The sequence below is a fragment of the Neocloeon triangulifer genome, unplaced genomic scaffold (genome assembly GCF_031216515.1).
Source record: "Neocloeon triangulifer isolate White Clay Creek 2 clone unplaced genomic scaffold, ASM3121651v1 ptg000003l, whole genome shotgun sequence".
NCBI lineage: Eukaryota > Metazoa > Arthropoda > Insecta > Ephemeroptera > Baetidae > Neocloeon > Neocloeon triangulifer.
In genome coordinates this window covers 10,693,825-10,710,978 of record NW_026775546.1, presented here as the reverse complement: position 1 = coordinate 10,710,978, position 17,154 = coordinate 10,693,825, and the positions used below count along the sequence as shown (strand labels likewise).

The 17,154-nt window shown below is 35.1% G+C and overlaps 1 protein-coding gene across 30 annotated transcripts in view; it reads left to right on the top strand.

Annotated features, from left to right (window-relative positions):
- Positions 1-17,154, top strand: part of LOC132192806 (calcium-activated potassium channel slowpoke) — a 45,835-nt gene that overhangs the window by 3,943 nt on the left and 24,738 nt on the right. For all 30 annotated transcript variants that reach the window (XM_059612964.1, XM_059612967.1, XM_059612969.1 and 27 more), the window contains exons 2-5: positions 11,882-11,943; positions 16,299-16,395; positions 16,487-16,598; positions 16,777-16,928. In XM_059612964.1, coding sequence (XP_059468947.1) covers positions 11,882-11,943; positions 16,299-16,395; positions 16,487-16,598; positions 16,777-16,928 — 423 coding nt within the window. The remainder of the gene's footprint in view (positions 1-11,881; positions 11,944-16,298; positions 16,396-16,486; positions 16,599-16,776; positions 16,929-17,154) is intronic.

Here is a 17,154-nt window from a genome sequence, read left to right as displayed (position 1 = left end):
TGCAAAAAAAGTGCCGAGCCGTAACATTCCAATCAATTTTCCAGCGCATCGATTTTCCGCAGCCTCGTTTCCAATGGGGGATGAATTCTTTTTTAATCCATATCCAGCGGCGACGAGAGAGTTTGTTAAAAAAAGAAGAGTATTCTCAGCACTTTTTTGCAGCGAGCGTGAGTCATTATTAAGTTTAATGAACCTCGTTCTTTCTTTCTCTCTCTTGCGGTTCGTTTCTTGATAATTGGCACGCGCGAGCGCAACTCCGCGTTTCCCCGAGACTTATTTATTTATTTTTATTCTCCTCGCGCCGTCCATATTATGACGCAAAATTAAATGTGTGCCGAGACTCTCATTAATCACGGTATCGCGTTTCAACCGTGAGAAATTGTTCGTGATGAAAACCTTAAGCAATGCGTGTGGCCTAATGAGAGAGCTCAAGTAAGTAATAATTTAAAAATTCTCCCTGGAAAATATTATTAATAAAATAACTTCTGAATTTTTCAATGGATTTGAGTAAAATAATCAATTTATTTAATAATTAAAATTAAAATAAGACATAATTGTTTTACCTTATAAGAAAAAATAAAAATTAATAACAAATTTACTATTTCTTAGATTTTAAATTAAAATTTGTTCCAAAATGAAATTCTATTTTTTTTTTCAAGATGCAAAAGAAAAAAAATGCAAGCAAAATACATGAAGTTATGCAAATTGTAAAAAGAATGTATTTCTATTTTTTTATTTTACAATTACAATTAGTTGAAATAAAATTCCATACATGGCGTGAAATAAACAGACGAGCCCAATGACGTGGTTCAATACCCTGTCCCGAGGGGTGGTTTTTTTCACCGCCATTCCTTTTAACCTTATCACGATACTTCTCTGAATGCAGCATATCCTCACGAGAATATGCATGCGAATGAACGCGAGTTCAAAAGGCGTCCTCAAGCACCAAACTCCGCCTACTCAAGAAGCATTTGCCCACAAAGAGCTGCTCCACAAAGACGGCCAGACAATCAAGCCTTTTTTTCTCCAAAATCCCCAATTGCGAAAGAGCAAGAATGGAAAAAAAATGAAACGCAGTTACTGTTTCTGCACAAAAGAAATCAATAGCCCCTGCCCGGTTGGCAATTATGCAACCGGCGGGTCGGGAATGCCGAGCAGGTTGCCTATTTGCGTCCAACAAGGCGCGCTTTCTTCTCTCTTTGACCGGTCTCGCTGCCGGCACAAAACTATTACTTGTTTCTGCAGCAAGACGCAAATAACTCTTTCTGCGCCACTCTCGCGCCTCCTATTCTTAAAGGAGCAGCCAAAGGGGCGAAATAAATAACGGAGGAAGGCTCGCCGGTGCTTACATTTTTGACACGTGATGGCCCATTAGGGCTGATGGTAATTGAGCCCAAACGGTCACGTGTCTCTGCTTTTGGCTCTCTTCTGCATAACGACTCTCAATTCGAATTTTATCGGGTGCTCGACACCTTCGGCGAAAACTGCAGTGTGAGCTCGACAAGTCGATGGGCCATTCAACCAAAAATTTGTGACCCTTTCAAATGTAAATCAATTAGAAATTGAGCTTTGTTGTCAATTTAGAATAAACCCCGAAACTAATTGAAGTTGAAATGGAGTTTGTTTGAAAAAAATTTACATTTAATCATTTCCTCAAGCATTTTCAATTTTAATCACATTTTGATGGTTTAAATTCTGCAAAAATAACGAGAAATAGAAATAAATTTTGATATTCTGTCTAAAACTTCATTTGACCGAGATACAAAAAAATATAAATGTCTTTTCATTTTCAATATAGTAATAAAATAATTCCTTCCTGGCTTATGCTACGAAATTAAAATTTTATTAAATAAAAAATGCACTTAATAAATTTTATTTTGTAAAATAGAATAATAAGTTATATTTATATTGAAATGATTTGAAACAGATTTCAATCGACACCAGTTTTGAAAGTATCAAGCGACTTCTTTGCAAATAAAAACAAAAATATTGAATTCTATCTTGCTGTTTGTGACTGCAAATCGTGGCATGCGGCAGTTTGGCCTGGCGCTTGGCAGCTCTGCTTTTTATTCCCTATTTTATTTCCGCAATGAAAGCCGCTCTCGCCTTTCAGGGCAGGTCATTGCGCCCGCCGGCCACGCTTTTTGAGTATTAAATGCCGGCAGCTTTATATATTGCACACGATGTATTTTGCTTGGCGCAATACTTTTATAGCCTCATAAAAAGTGACTCGCGCGCTCGCGAAATGGACAAACATATTTGAATGGATTGGCATATTTAATAATTGATGGACGTGTGTTTAGCGTTCAAGTGCGTGCAAGAATTTGATTTTACTCTAAAAGCACGTAGCTGCTTATTGTTTACAAGATGTGGCTTCGGCAACGTCTACATTTGCATGCGTTCCGATCTGATCTGAGCTTAAAGTTTATGTAGAGAGAATTTGATGGGCGCCATATTTTTATTCGTAAACAAAAGAAAATAAAAAATATGATGCTTGAAGGTCGATTAGAGAAAAATAGCTCACAGAGGAAAAGCAGACTTAAAATCACATATTATTCCTGTTTATTTGTCCACATTGTTAAAGCAATAATAAACAATTGATAATGAATTTCCCCCACAAAAAAAACTTATTTTGATCATTATTGAGAAATACACATGATAAAACAATTTCAATAAATTTAGGTTTGTATTTTACTAATATTTATATTATTATTATATGACACTAAGAATAAAATGTTAACGTCAATTTTGTTTACAATTTTTTTAAATTATTTGATAATTTACTGCAAATACCTGTGGATTTATAAAAGAGGGCAAAATGAAATTGTATATTTGCTATTTACTTTTTTCCAAATTTGACACATTGACAGACAAAGTCTGGAAATTGATGGATTCGTAAAGCTCTGCACATGTGGCTCATCAGGTCAGCAGCCATCACGACGCAAATTCAGCCCGAATCGATGCAAAAATTGCCCGCTCCGGCGCAGCTGAAACAACCTGCCAGGAGATAATTTATCAAGTCCATTTTGCAGAGAGCCGACCGCATTGGGATTGCCTGCAATCAAATTAAAGAGCCGCACGTCGACTGACCGTTATTTTTCACTGCCGTCCATCTTTTTCAAAATGGCTTCCCTTTTCCATTTTTAATTTTCCCATTACACTAAATTTTTTTCTAATGAAAAAAAAATTCTTAATTCAGAAATACTTCAGGTCTATGTTATGGAATAGAAAAAACAAGACATTGCCGATGCGATCGGAAAAGCAAACGCTGTCACCCAGTTTTGCTTGACGGCGACACATTCAAACAAACCGTCGTGGCGGCGTGTGAGAAATTTATTGACGACCAAGCTCTGCTCTCTCGCCCTCAAGCTGTGCAGCCGGTGCGGAAAAATAGTCTGCTGGATGATTGAGAGTTATTGTTGTAGTCCCTGGAATGCGGTGGCTTCTCAGAATTTATGAGGACATCATTCTTGTGCCGCTGACGTTTTTTATGCCCATGCATGCAGATAATCTCGGCCGCGGCTATTGTTTATTTGTGTCAAACGCACGCAGTTTATTTTGATTTTACTTTTTCAAATAATTCAGCAAACTGCATTGAACTGAAGTATTTTGCTATGAGTGACAGTAAATTTTTAATGTATTTTTTTTACTTCAAAATGATATAAAAGACATGTTCCTTTAAAAATTTATGGAAATCATATAATATTATAATTATATTATTTTTTACTTTTAAAACTTTCAGAATTTAAAAAATTTTCTCTTCTATATCCTTTTTATATTAGTAAAATTAAAAATGTCTTTAAAAATAATTTTATATTTATTATTCTCGTGAATGTCAATGATTTTCCTAAATTTTGAAATCAACATTGAATATAAGTGATTTGTTTATTTTTAATTATTTATTATCGACCTGCAATAAAATTTTTTATTTTCCGCCAGCTTTGCCTGGAACATTTACAACAAAAATTTAAGTCTAAATGTCGCTTTTTTTTTGAGAAAAAAAGCGTCCTATCAGTGAGATTCCATATTTAAAGTTTTGAAAATCGTATAGGTCAATTTGACCTCTTTGGGAATTTTAATTTTCTAAATTCCACTTTGAAATTTTTTGACTTGAACTTATTTCCTTGAGACTTGAGCAGCTCACTGACTTAATAAGAAGTTTTGAATTCGAAATGGAATTTATGTGGATATTAAAGAACAGGCCCACGTGTTTATCCCATGGCTGCACTTAAGGCAACCATAAATCTAAATTTCAACGCCTCAAGTGCAAATGTCATCACAGATTGTCAGCCGTTCGTTCTTTCTGCGTCTGTGCATGGCCTGAGAGAGCGGACGCGGAGAGGGAGAATTATTTTACAGCAGCACTCCTTCCGAATACTTTGGCTCGCGGCCCAAAATAAAATAAAAAAAGCAGGCGGCCAACTCTCTCGTGCTGTACTCGGCGGAGCAATTAAACTGCCAGCCCTCTTTTTGTGCAATTAATTATGGCCAGTGGTGGAGGAGAGGGACTTTATTTGTCTCTCTGCTCAACTCTTTCACATACCTGACAGAGGCTTCTTTCTCGAATCGAGTGGTTTTTGTTCCCATTTTTGCTTCTGAAATTCACGTCAGCTGCCCAACTGAGGCGGATTAGTGCAAGGCTTCACTTGACTTGTTTTCTAATCCACGGTCAAATGCTCGAACTTTGATGTGTTCTGGTATTTATTTCACAGTAAGAGAGAAGGAAAGAGTTTTTTACTGTACATTTTCCGTCTGTAAAAAGATCATTATTTTATTTCGTACATCAAAGCATTTTAAATGAAAGTCACGTTTCTTCCGATAAAATATATTGAATTGAAGTGAATGTTGAGACGAACTAGAACAATTTTTGACGATTCCACACACAAAAGTGCATCATTTTGATATTTGCTGTATTAATACTTGAAATTTTTTAAGGTTCTTTTTTACAGGATTTAAAATAGTTCTTTAAAAAATGTTTTGTAACAAATGCGCATCTTATAATTTAAGGCTCAACAATTTTTTAAGGGAAATATTAAGAAAGTTGAAGATGAAAAAAGGAAATGAAGAAAAAATGTGTATGTTATGGGAAATTTTGACGCAAAATGAAAACGTTGCAGCAACAAAAGCACGCTGATAACGAAATGACTTTGAGGAGTTGCGGCAAGAAGGAAACTAAATGGCGCATCGTGCAAATTTTTCATGCCGTCCTTGCGTGCAGGCGGGATAAATGAAGATGTATTTAAGCCTCTTTCCAGCACAAAGCGTTCACCATTCAAAAGCCGCCGCAAAATAAAGCTGCTAGCCTCCCAGATGAGAAGGCGTAATTCATTTTTGAGCGCCGCACACAATGGATTTTATCATCACATTGGTCGCCTAGACCAAATTAATAGTCTTGAGGAATATGGAAAATGTTCAAGACGTGCGATATGAAATAAAAAGAAGAATAAAAAAAATCCTCCGCAATGCTACAATAATTTTATATTTCCACTTGTAAAAAAAAAATGTTCATCCCTTTAATTTAAGTAGAAAATTACTTATAATTTTAAATCAGAGCTATTTGTAAGAATGAGGCCAGGAATTGATGTATTAAATTGTAAAAAAAAATAATGTATACTTCATTACAAACTTTATACAGAAGCAACAAATTTTTTAGAAAAAAGTAGCAAATAATTTCATTTTAGCACTCTCCTCATAAATTTTAATTTTTTTAGAAAGTTTTATACATTTTCTGTGAAACTTTGCTGCCGTATTTCACAGTAAAATGCTATTTTTTCTGTAAAAATTGCCTGGTTCATCATTTCTCATTATTAGCCCTTCATCATAAAATAAAATTTCTAGAAATTTAAAGATAATATTGAAGTCACAAAAGCTTCAATCGAACTTGAGTTTTTCCATTTTATTGTGCTTATTTCAAAATAATTAAACAAGCAAAATTTCAAGAGAAGCAAAATATGGATTTTCTTCAGCTTAAAAATGTAATATTTTTTTAACATTGCAGGTAACTTCTTTCAAAACGATCAATATATTTTATTGCTTTCCCACACTTCCGCTGTTTTCACAACAGCCACCTCTGTAATCGGCTGCCGCAATTTCTGGCGTGGCGACGTATGTATGTGAAATGGCAGAGGTGGCTTACATATTAAAAATACACGCAAACCGTATCGATTAGCATTGTGGGGCATTCAACGGAACAACTTTTTTTTTGTGTGCAAAAATCGAGAGAGCACGAATTGGGCGAAAAGCTCGGTGTTGTGCGTCAAAGGCTCAAAGTCGGTGGCGGATCAATGGTTCGGGGTGCCGGGGGTCGATCCGTCCGAGCTAAATGGGGCTCTTCATTTGCCGGCCACCGGAGCGAGGAAATTGAAATTGATTGCAGCCCAGCAGCAGCCTGATGCGCTTTTTTGTCTTCCCTGATATTAAAAAAAGCAGCCCTCCGAGGCGGAGAGGGGTGTTCTCGTTTGTCCACACAAAGTTCGCTGCTTCGCACCGTGCTGTGCAAAGCGGGCGAGGCTAACTTTTAATTACTTCCCATGCAAATGTAATGAGAAAAAATACCTTTTTAAGTGTTACGACATGGCAGTCATCTCCGACTTCTAATAAAGATAAAACTGACTAAATTCTGATTTAAATTTTCATAAAATATAAAATTTTAAATCGGTTTTCCAATCTTATACGACATGGGAGAATGTTTATTTTAAATTATTAATTCATACAAAATAATTGCTATATAATAGAAAGAAAGAAATTTAGAAACACTTCTCAGCTTCAATTAATCATATTTGTACTGATAATTACAATTAAACTCCTCACCATTGAGCAAGTAATTATAATTTATTTGACTGTAAAAAGTAACAAAAGCGCATCAAAGTCAATTTGAAAAAAATTTAATGAAAACTTTTCATTATGCTTACAATATATTAAAAAAATTTAAAAATAATTTAAATGATAATAATAAAACAAAATTAGAAAAAATGAAACATTTAAAAAAGTACTATTCATTCAGATCTCAAATATTATGAAATGTCCGTCGGCAGTCGCATTCAATCGAGTTCTTAACCAAGAGTCGACTTACTATTTTGAATGCGAATGTTTATTTTGCTCTCTCGCCGAATACACTCCTCGCTCTCTAAATTCCTCACCACCCATGGCTCGAAACAAATAAACCCACTCTCAAAAGGCCGATTCCATCTTGGGCAGCGCTCATAACATCCCTTTTCTAATTTCCATTCGCAACACGTACTGTTCCTGTTCACTCGCTCTACTTCGCAAACAAACACATTGGAGTGTGTGCGTCCCGATTTTCTTCCTGCGACTTTCTTTTCGCGAGAGGTTCACTCATTCGCGAGCGCCAGCAGGTGGATTTGTAAGGGCTGCGTAAATAAATGATGTCTCAGGAGGATCGTTGATTTCCATCACACCCGACTTTTGCACGCACGGAAATTGGACTGAAAAGAAATGAAATATAAAAAGACGATTGAGATTTTACAACCTGCTTAGTAAATAAATAATATAATGATTTTCAAACGATTCAAGAATAATCTGATGGAAAATTAATTTTTTCATTTTAAAATGATAATCCGATAAATAGGAAAATTAGAGTAAAAATTTATTTGTTAGTAAATGATGAGTTTGAATTCACGTTTTTGTTATAACTTGGCTGTACCATGATGAGTTGGTTGTGTGAAACATGATTTGAGTTTTTATGCTAATTTAAAAAAAAATGGTATTCTGCTTTTCCGTAATCGTAAACCAGCAGTAAAACGTAATAAAGTCTCATTAAACACATCACAGAATCCGAGATTCAATAAAAAAAGTAATAATTGTGATATAACTGGACTTTTCCATTTCTACAAAGTTGTCTTTATTTACATTTTGTTTAACAAAAATAAATTTTCTCAGCGAGGAAATCCACAGACTCACCTTTATTCTGTTCTTCAAAATAAATCAATAAATAGCCTATTAAATTAGATTTTTTATTTTTTGGAAAATTAAGTCAACTTTCTTGACAAGAAATAGCACGTTTTATCATTGATCATAATAAAATTTAAAAATTTAGCAAGTTTTTTTATTTTGTTGTTAATTTTTATTAGTATTTCAAATTTAAGATATTTTTAAAGCAAATTTATATAAGTTTTGAGTGGAAAACGAACTTGGAGTTACAAATTTTCATGATGAATATACAACTTGTTTTAACAAATTTTTTATCATTTCTTTAGTAATTTTGTTCTGGCTTTCGTTGAAAAAGGTGCGAAACGCAAGAACTGTGAATTATTTGTCAGGGACGGCATTAATTGCGTGCCGTGTAATTTTCCGCGAAATGAACCGCAGCTCTCTGCTCTGCTACTTTGCGGAGAGGTGATATTCATTTTTAATTAACGCCGGTCGTCTCTATGGTTACCTGGCCGAAAGTTGGACAAATATTTATGCAATATTAACACGGCCGGGCCGTTTATTCATTCCCGTGCCTTTATTGCAGCAGGCAATTCGGCGAGCACCATTAACTCGCAGGCGCGCGTGTTCGCCCCCGCGTTACATTTTGCGCTGACAGAGATAAACCAGGAAATACATTTTCGAATTATTGTTGTTCCATCGAGTGCTGATCGGGTTGTGGTGGAATTAAACTGTGGGAAATTCTACGAACTGAAAATGAGATCAATCTATCCTCAATAAGAATTTTCTTTGTTGGAAATTAAATTATTCAAACCACAAGTTGAGACAAATAATGGATCATGCTAAATTCAAACCTGAACATTTATAATAAGCTAAAATTAAATATTTTACCATAAGAAAGTGAGACAATTAATTTATTGAAAAATTGATGAGGGAAGTATTCAATTTTTAGCAAGGCAAATATTTTTATTTATTACATATTATTGTATTTTATTTATTTTATTAAAATTTACTCTCATTAAGAAATTCAAAAAAATATATAATGAAAATAAGGTACATTTTAAACTGTGCTCAGAACGTTGCAAAACAAATTTTTTTTCTTACAAATAAAAAGTATGAAATAAAATTAATTGATGTATTAATAAATTTCAACTAAATTAACTCTTTCTGGATTCCCAATTTTTCTCAAGTGAGTATATTTTTTTATTTTTTATTAGGCAATTGAGTGTTTGTTATATTTATTTCTTCTCTAACGACATTCCTGTTAAAACATCACAAAGATCAATAGGGCAGGGGCAATTAAATACACAGGCACGCAGTCGAGCAACAAATTTATCGCCAACCCTTCTAAGAATGCACCCTCCTCGCTGTGAGATCCCCAGCCATTACTCTCTCGCGCTTCCTCCACATAATATTTCAAAATTCATTGCGCTCCCCGGCGAAAGTGCTCGCCTCCGCCAATAAACTTGACTAGACCAGGAACTTATTTGAAATATATTTCCGGAGAAAATTTATCGCCGGGTCCTGAGGTGCCTGGAAATTTGCACCCCAGATTTTGGGTTCGAGTTTCCGCTTTAATTAGCCGGCATTGTCTTCGGCTCTTCTTTTGTGCGTCTCCAATTTTCCGCAAACTGCTCTTCAATGTAAACCGCAGTGGAATGTGGAATTTATATTTCAACCCTTTCGCGCCCCGCTGAAAACTTTCACCCATTAAGTGGCTTGCGAAAATTAAAAAGTGATAAAAGAAACTGGTGAAAGGTCAATTATAAATAATTGAAATGCTAGTTTCGTTTGCCGGAAATGTTATCCATTTCCTCATTTAGCTTCGGAATGAGAGAATTGCGTGAGCGCACCCTTTGAGCTCGAGATTTTTATCGGCGAGTTTTGCGGAAGCGAAAGGGACGCCGGCGATGATCTTCTTACTCGAACAAAAGATTTTATCGGGGGGTTAACAAGGAAATGGCTACAAATACCCAATTAATGCTAACGTGTACATATTATTTTACCTTATAATTGCAAGTTTTATTAGAAGTAAAATTATTATCAAATTTTGTTTAATTATTTGACTAAAACTTTATCAGTTTTTTACAACGTTAAAAAAATAGTTTGAGTAAAAATGTGCTCTTTTAAAATTCATACAATTCATGAATTCATTTTAACATTCTCATAGAAGAAAGGGTTGCCTTCTTTCGTGAGGGAAAAGAGTTCGAGTCCCGAGATTTGCGGCGTGGCCTTGTTATTTACAGCGCTCATGCAAAGCCAGTTAGGGCAGAAAGGCCTGTTGGTCTTTTTGCCGAGCGAGGAGTCGGCGCCAAGCAGCAGTCGCCACGGCGGGCCAGAGCCTCCCTATCGATTGACCTCGTGTGTGTCGTACTCTTCTCTCTCTCAAACCGCCAAATTCGCGCGCGCCCACACCGGAATTCGCCCCACGTCTCACATTATTCCACGTTTTTTAGCTGATTTTCCGCCGCAAGAGACCTCAAAAGTTCCTTCCGCGGCTTGGCTTCTTGCGCAGCTAATCTCGAGAAATTCATAAGTCGCGATTTCGTCTTCATTTTTTTTATCTCTTTCATCTCTCCCATAAGGAGCTACATTCCTAGCTGTTGCCGAAAAAGTCGAGGGTTGTAATGAAAGACCTGTCTATAGTCGTGCACCGGCCAATTTGCGCTTTTGCAACTTGCGAGCGCCGACAGCTATTGTCTGGGAGGCGCTTGCTCATTAATATTTGCTTCTCGTTAGCGTCCTTTCCCGCCTGGGAAAAGTCCTCGAAAACTTCTTTTTGATGATCCTTTTATTCGGCAGCCTTTGCTTTAATTATTCACGTCTACTAGATGGCATTTCCGTGTTTCTGCTTTTATCGATTAACCCTCAAGGCTGCCGCGAGGGAGAATTTCTGAGAAATCGAACGACATTCACGGTGCACGAAAGCATTCAATAAGAATAACGTTTTCACAATCAGATAAGTACTCGCTGTTGACATGTAAGGATTGCCTTTTTTTACCAATAATTGCATATTTCATGTTAGAGATTTATCTGCAACCAAATAGAATTTTGGAAATTATTTTGCTGATGTGTATTCTTCAGATATAATGTCAATTTCCTTATTGTTAAAAAATAAGATTATTTTAAAAGAGTCAATTAATTGGAATTTTTTTAAATAAATTTGGAACCCTTTTAAGCTATTTAGGCGTTTGCAATTAAATTTCAAATTAAAAGCACTAACATAATTATTCAATTATTTCAAAATAATCTTCCTTCAAACATTCCAAACCTGCTGCAAACTGAAAACCTACAATCGTGTGAGTGGGTGAGCGGTTGCAACATCAACAAGATTCCCATTAGCCGACAACACACATCGATCATTCCTCATAAGCACGCGCTGGAAATTACTCTCCTGCTCGAGTCGCGCGCGCGGCTGCAAATTTAATCAAAATTCCGCGAATAGCGCTTCACTCCGCGTTCGATATTTAAATTTTCCTCTCGGATGTGTGTATGAAGGTACGTGTCAGACAGACGAGAGGGTTGCACACACATACCGCGCTCTGTATAACTCTCCGCGAGTGAGTGTAATGAAAAGGCTTCCAACCAGCAGCCGCACCGCATTTGTTGCTCGTTTCCCTCCGAGTGCGCCTGGAAATTAATTCCCGCGATTCGAGCTTGTCTAACTTGCATCATTAATTTTAGGCACATTCGCTATTACAAAGTTCCTAGCAGATCAAAATATTAAAATATTCGTTGTTTAATCCTAAAAATAAAAACCATTTATGACATTACAATTTATATTAAATTTTTTACAGCAATTTCCTGAAATATTTAACTTTTCAAAATGTTTTCCATAATGTTTTGTTTGATTTATGTAAATAAAAACTTCAACTTGTTTGAGGTTTTAATTAATTTAATTTGTGTGGAAATCTTTGTGAAAAGTTAGTTCACTCATTAATTAAAATTTTGTATTGTACTTTTTATTGACTTTCGCTCTTGTTTGTTGCAGGTGGTGTTGGTGTTCATTCTAAGTATAGCGTCGTTAATAATCTACTTCATCGATGCCTCAAGGTGAGATTCTTTTCACTCTATAGTTGTACCTGTAAACATTATTTCATTTGTGTTGTGCCCGAGTAACCAACTAATTATCCTGTTTCGATCCAATAACTCGAAAATATGTTTCGACGAGAGTATTACGTTTTTTCGTTTTACATCTGCCTTGCTTTGTGAAATTCTTTCTAATCACGGACTATCAGTAATTTTGAAGCGTATTTATAAAAATCTTGAGAAACTTCTTCTTGTACAAACTGCCCATTCTTTCATAGACAATCCAGCAGACTAGATTATTTAATTACATTCTTCTTGTAAAATAAAACCTGTTTATTTGGGAATGTTGTTAAATTTCGATTTTGATTATTGGTATACAGAATTTTACATTTAAATTTGATTAGTTTTACACCGCAGCAGTAACTCGAGTTTGGAACTCTTCTGCATTTTTCAATAACTATTAGTGTTTCTTTTACACTCCAACTGAATATAGACTTGAATATATTTGGCAGCTCAGGAGTTTTTGATTTATATGACTTTGGACAATTTTACGATAGGCTCTGCACAGCTGTAGTGAAATTTTGAATTGGTTTGTTGGTAGAGCAAAATTGATTGATTATTTTTGTAAAAAGACATGAGAGAGCGCGCGGTTCTTCTTTTTACTTGAAAAAACGAAAACAGAATAAAAAGCAGAGAAACGCCAGACGCGAGCAAGTGTCAGAAAAATCGTTGCGGGAGAAATGATTGACGGATTTTTCGGGTGCTCTCAAAACAAATCTCATTTTGATTGGCAGCATCTTTTCATCATAACCGTTTTTGTGTTGATCTATCTTTTAGCCTCTGTATATACCAACGCGGTATTTTGTTAGTCTCAAAATCTTTTACCCGCTCTTTTTCCGCTTTCGACACATCATTTCTCTTCTCCCCAAAAATAGATCCACCAAAAAGCGATCTATTTATCACTTGTACATTGAAAAAACCCAAAAGCAGCAAAACGCGAAACTGCAGGTTTGCTTTTAAAGGGCCTCTCCAGTTAAATTTGAAAGAACAAAAATATGTCTCATAACTGCCGTCAAAATCGCGATTGAGAAACTTACCTACCAATAAGGGTAAAATAATACAGGGTTTATTGAAACTTTTCCTCATTTGAGCCTTTTTAGGAAAGGCATATGAAATTTTTTCCTTATTTTTATGAATTTGAAGATTAACTTTCACTCAAGATTCAAATACTCTTTGGAAGGAAAAGATGAACCTTTGATGAGCCCCTGTGAATTTTTCTTTTAAAATTTTGGCTTCGATTATGAAATTTTTTGTTGTTTCATAAATTCAAGAATATAAATCATTGCTGGAAATGTCCTTTCATTTTTAATACTCTCTTGTGTACATTTCTTCTAGCTGCCCTTCACTTTCGCAGCCCGCGCTCCCGTTTTCCATTTAATTGCGAGCAACAACAATAAATTCTGCTTCAGACGTCCCAATTAAGCGGCATAAAAAGAAATGAAATGCCATCCGAGTAAATAGGACTGTGTAAATTGCTGTTATTGCTCGAGACGGTCGCAATTGTGAGTGGCCTACTTTCTGTCTGGGCGTAACACATCTCTTTTGCTGGCCATCCCCGGCACAACACAGATAATTTAATTCAGAAGAAAATTATTTTCAGTTTTTCGCTTCCCAAGGCAGACGAGATAAGAATTATGTAAAATCATTCTCGGACGTGTTTATTATATTTGTTTGTTTTGTGTTTGTCTGTCCCCCTTGTCAGAAATATACAAAACGAAATACACCATTCTTGTTCCAACCCCTTTCTGTTTTTGTACAAACCATTTCAAACGAGCAGATAACTAACACATTTGATTATTTTTAACTCCGCCACTCTGACGTTCTCCTGCAGAAAGTAAGTGTGCCCCTTTAGATCTATATCTGGATGGAATATTATTTCTTTTTTTTCTTTTTTCTATTTTCTAAATGTCCTATCTCACGATTGACGCTTTCTGCTATTCGAGTCTTTCATAAATGTTCTACATTTTAATCGATGTGCTAATATGTGTGTCTATTTGCAATATGTGTTTTTTTGTAATGCAAAAAAATGTGTCTTTGGTGCTCAGCAAAAAGAACGAAACACCAGTATCATTTTTTCACCTATACGCCAGTTCCTCACTGCTTGAAATCATGGTCCAACGTATTCCTCATATCACAATGCATTCATTTTTCATTTAAATTTAATCCTGCAGAACTATTATCAAATATGTTCTAACAATTATTTAGAGCGCCAGTGCTAGAAAAATGTTGGATAATTTTTAATACACTTTCCTGGAAGTCTTCACAGGAATGTTTCATAAATTTAATGGCTTGTTTGCAGAACTTCTTTAGTAATTTAAATATCTCAGTGTAATTTTGAGAAAAAGAAGTAAAAGATCAGAAAATCTAATTAAATTAGTATTATTAATTAGATCCACTTCTAAGAATTAATATTCAATTTTCTTGAAAACATATTTTGTACAAAGCAAAAAAGGGTCATGTCAAATTTGTATTCGTTTTGATTTATGTAATGATTACATTCAATTGAGAAAAGCTAAATTTCACAGATATCTTTGTATTTTCTTTAATTTCGAAAAGCATTTTCTTTCCGTAATAACTTTTGTAATTATTTAAATTATTGTTATTTTTTTTTAGTTAGAACAAACAGAATTTTGCAATCAATTGGGAAAAAATCAGAGTTCCTATACAAAGATTTTTCATGCCCCAAAATTTCCTCAATGTTTGAAAGCGTAGAAAAGAATTACAATGTTTAAGAGACTTTGGAGCTTAATTGTCTCTTGTCAATATTCTTTACAGGAAGTTGCGTCAGCGCTATTAAATTTAGCGCAAAATTTCCTTCCTTGAAACAAAACCACCCTCGTCTGAACACTCTGAACGTTCCAGATCGTTAGTGCGAGAAACTTTTCGTTCTTTTTGACAGCAGGCCAAGAAATTTGCATAAATATAACATTGCATTTATTTCTTTCATTCATTGCCACACTGGGACAAAAACCTTTCCTTCCTAACTCGGCTATATTAGTGTTTGTGTGTTATTTTCCTAGCATAAAAAAAGTACCCATTTCGGAAAACTCCTCTATTTTTGGGTTCCGTCCCGGAAAATGAGCTGCTTTCTCACATTACGAATTTATGTTTTCCCGCATTGCCGTATATTTAAGAATCGTGTGTATATATTTTTCATTTGGCCTTTCTTCCTCTCTCGAAGCATTTTGTCACGCCATCTCATCTCGAGAAAAGTCGGAAAACTGCATAAATTAAACACGCAAATGATATAGAAGACGGGCGCACGCAATTCAAAAGGGCGAGTTCTTCTCAGCACCCAACAGCTGTTTTGAAAAGGCCGAGAGAAGAAATTCCCTTCTGTGCAGTTCTCAGAGAGATTCGGGGCTATTTTTTGGCCCGGGGCCAACTGGGTGTATTTTTCTGGCCCGACGATCGCGGAGGGGCCACGTTTGCTCCGTTCTTCCTCAAGCCTTTATCTCCGGCGAGCAGCGTTTCTAAATATTTACATGTGTCGTGTGCTCTCGCGGTTTATTGTTCATAAAAGAAGCCCTGCCGCGCGCGGACACTATACTTTTCATCTACTCGCCGAAAGCATATAATATAAAACATTTTTTTTTAAAATTATTAGATTATACAAAGAAAACCATAAATCATTTCCGATTATTTTAGTAAAATTTCAGAAAATAATCGCAGTTTTGAGAGTTTTGCGGAAACGTTTTGTAAAATTAAATTCACACAAATATGATATTTGAGAAAATTTTAATTTAAATTCCTTTTACATGAGAATTTTCTAAGACAAATCGCAAAAACTCGTTACAGTAAAATGATTATTTAATCATGGTTTAAATTTAAGGCCGTTGGAAAATTATTTCTCATGTCATTATTTTGAAGAATATGCATGACTTTGGCAATATTTGATCTCTGTAAAATATCACACGGCTTCATGAAACTATCACACAAATAATATTTTGAAATTGTTTGTTCGGAAGCCAATTCGGTGCTTCTCTAAATAATTGATTTCGATTACACACGAGATGTATATTATACAAGTTAAATTTGTCCGCATGATCGCATCCTGCATGTTTTAGGAAAGGTGTAAGTGTGAAATATATTTTGCTATTTTGTGTTGTTGTTGAGTTTTAAAAGATTAAGAAGTTTTGATTTACTTAAAATAATTAACAAAGCTTCTTTCTCTTTTTTGGAAATTGATAAAACTACTGGAAAAAAATTGCTTGCACTGCATCTCACTGTCGCACGCAATTGGCTACTTTTAATTCTTCCTCGAGCCACAAATCTCTCGACAGCAACACCGTGCTAATCGATGTCATTTGCATTTTCAGCGAGGAAGTGGAGAGATGCCAAAAGTGGAGTGACAATTTCACTCAACAAATAGATCTAGCCTTCAATATATTTTTTATGGTGTACTTTTTTATACGTGTAAGTATAATAAATTCAAAGGGATAAAAATAACAATATTTGCGACCGAGCTTTGTTGACAATCTGACTGATGCTGCTTTTGTCATTCCAGTTTATAGCTGCAAGCGACAAGCTCTGGTTCATGCTAGAAATGTATTCGTTTGTTGATTACTTTACGATTCCCCCTTCGTTCGTATCGATATACCTGGATAGAACATGGATAGGTGAGTTGAAATAGAAAAATCATTTATATTAAAGAATTTAAAAATCAGAACCAAAACTTGTAATTTGTAAAAACAATTTAAATTTAAAAATCCAAAATAATTTCATATATGTAAAATATTTTGTTGTTTAGAACTTTTATTTGAAAATTGATTTTGCTAAATTAATTTTTTTTCTCAGGTCTCAGATTCCTCCGAGCCTTACGTCTGATGACAGTACCAGACATTCTTCAATATCTCAACATCCTCAAGACGTCGAGCTCTATCAGATTGGCCCAGCTCGTGTCGATCTTCATCTCAGTCTGGCTCACAGCCGCGGGCATCATTCATCTGGTGAGTTTCACACCTCATTGTTTCTCCGAGATTAAAAAAAAGCATTTCTCACTCCAGACCTTAATAACCTTCAGGCTTAGTTCAGAGTATTCAATCATTAATATAAAATATAAAAATGTTGATTACAATAATCAAAGTATTAAAATTTTTAATTCCTCCATAAGTCTAATCAATTTCAAAATGCTGCAGCTCCATATTTTTTAGTATGTTAATGTTATAAATTTAA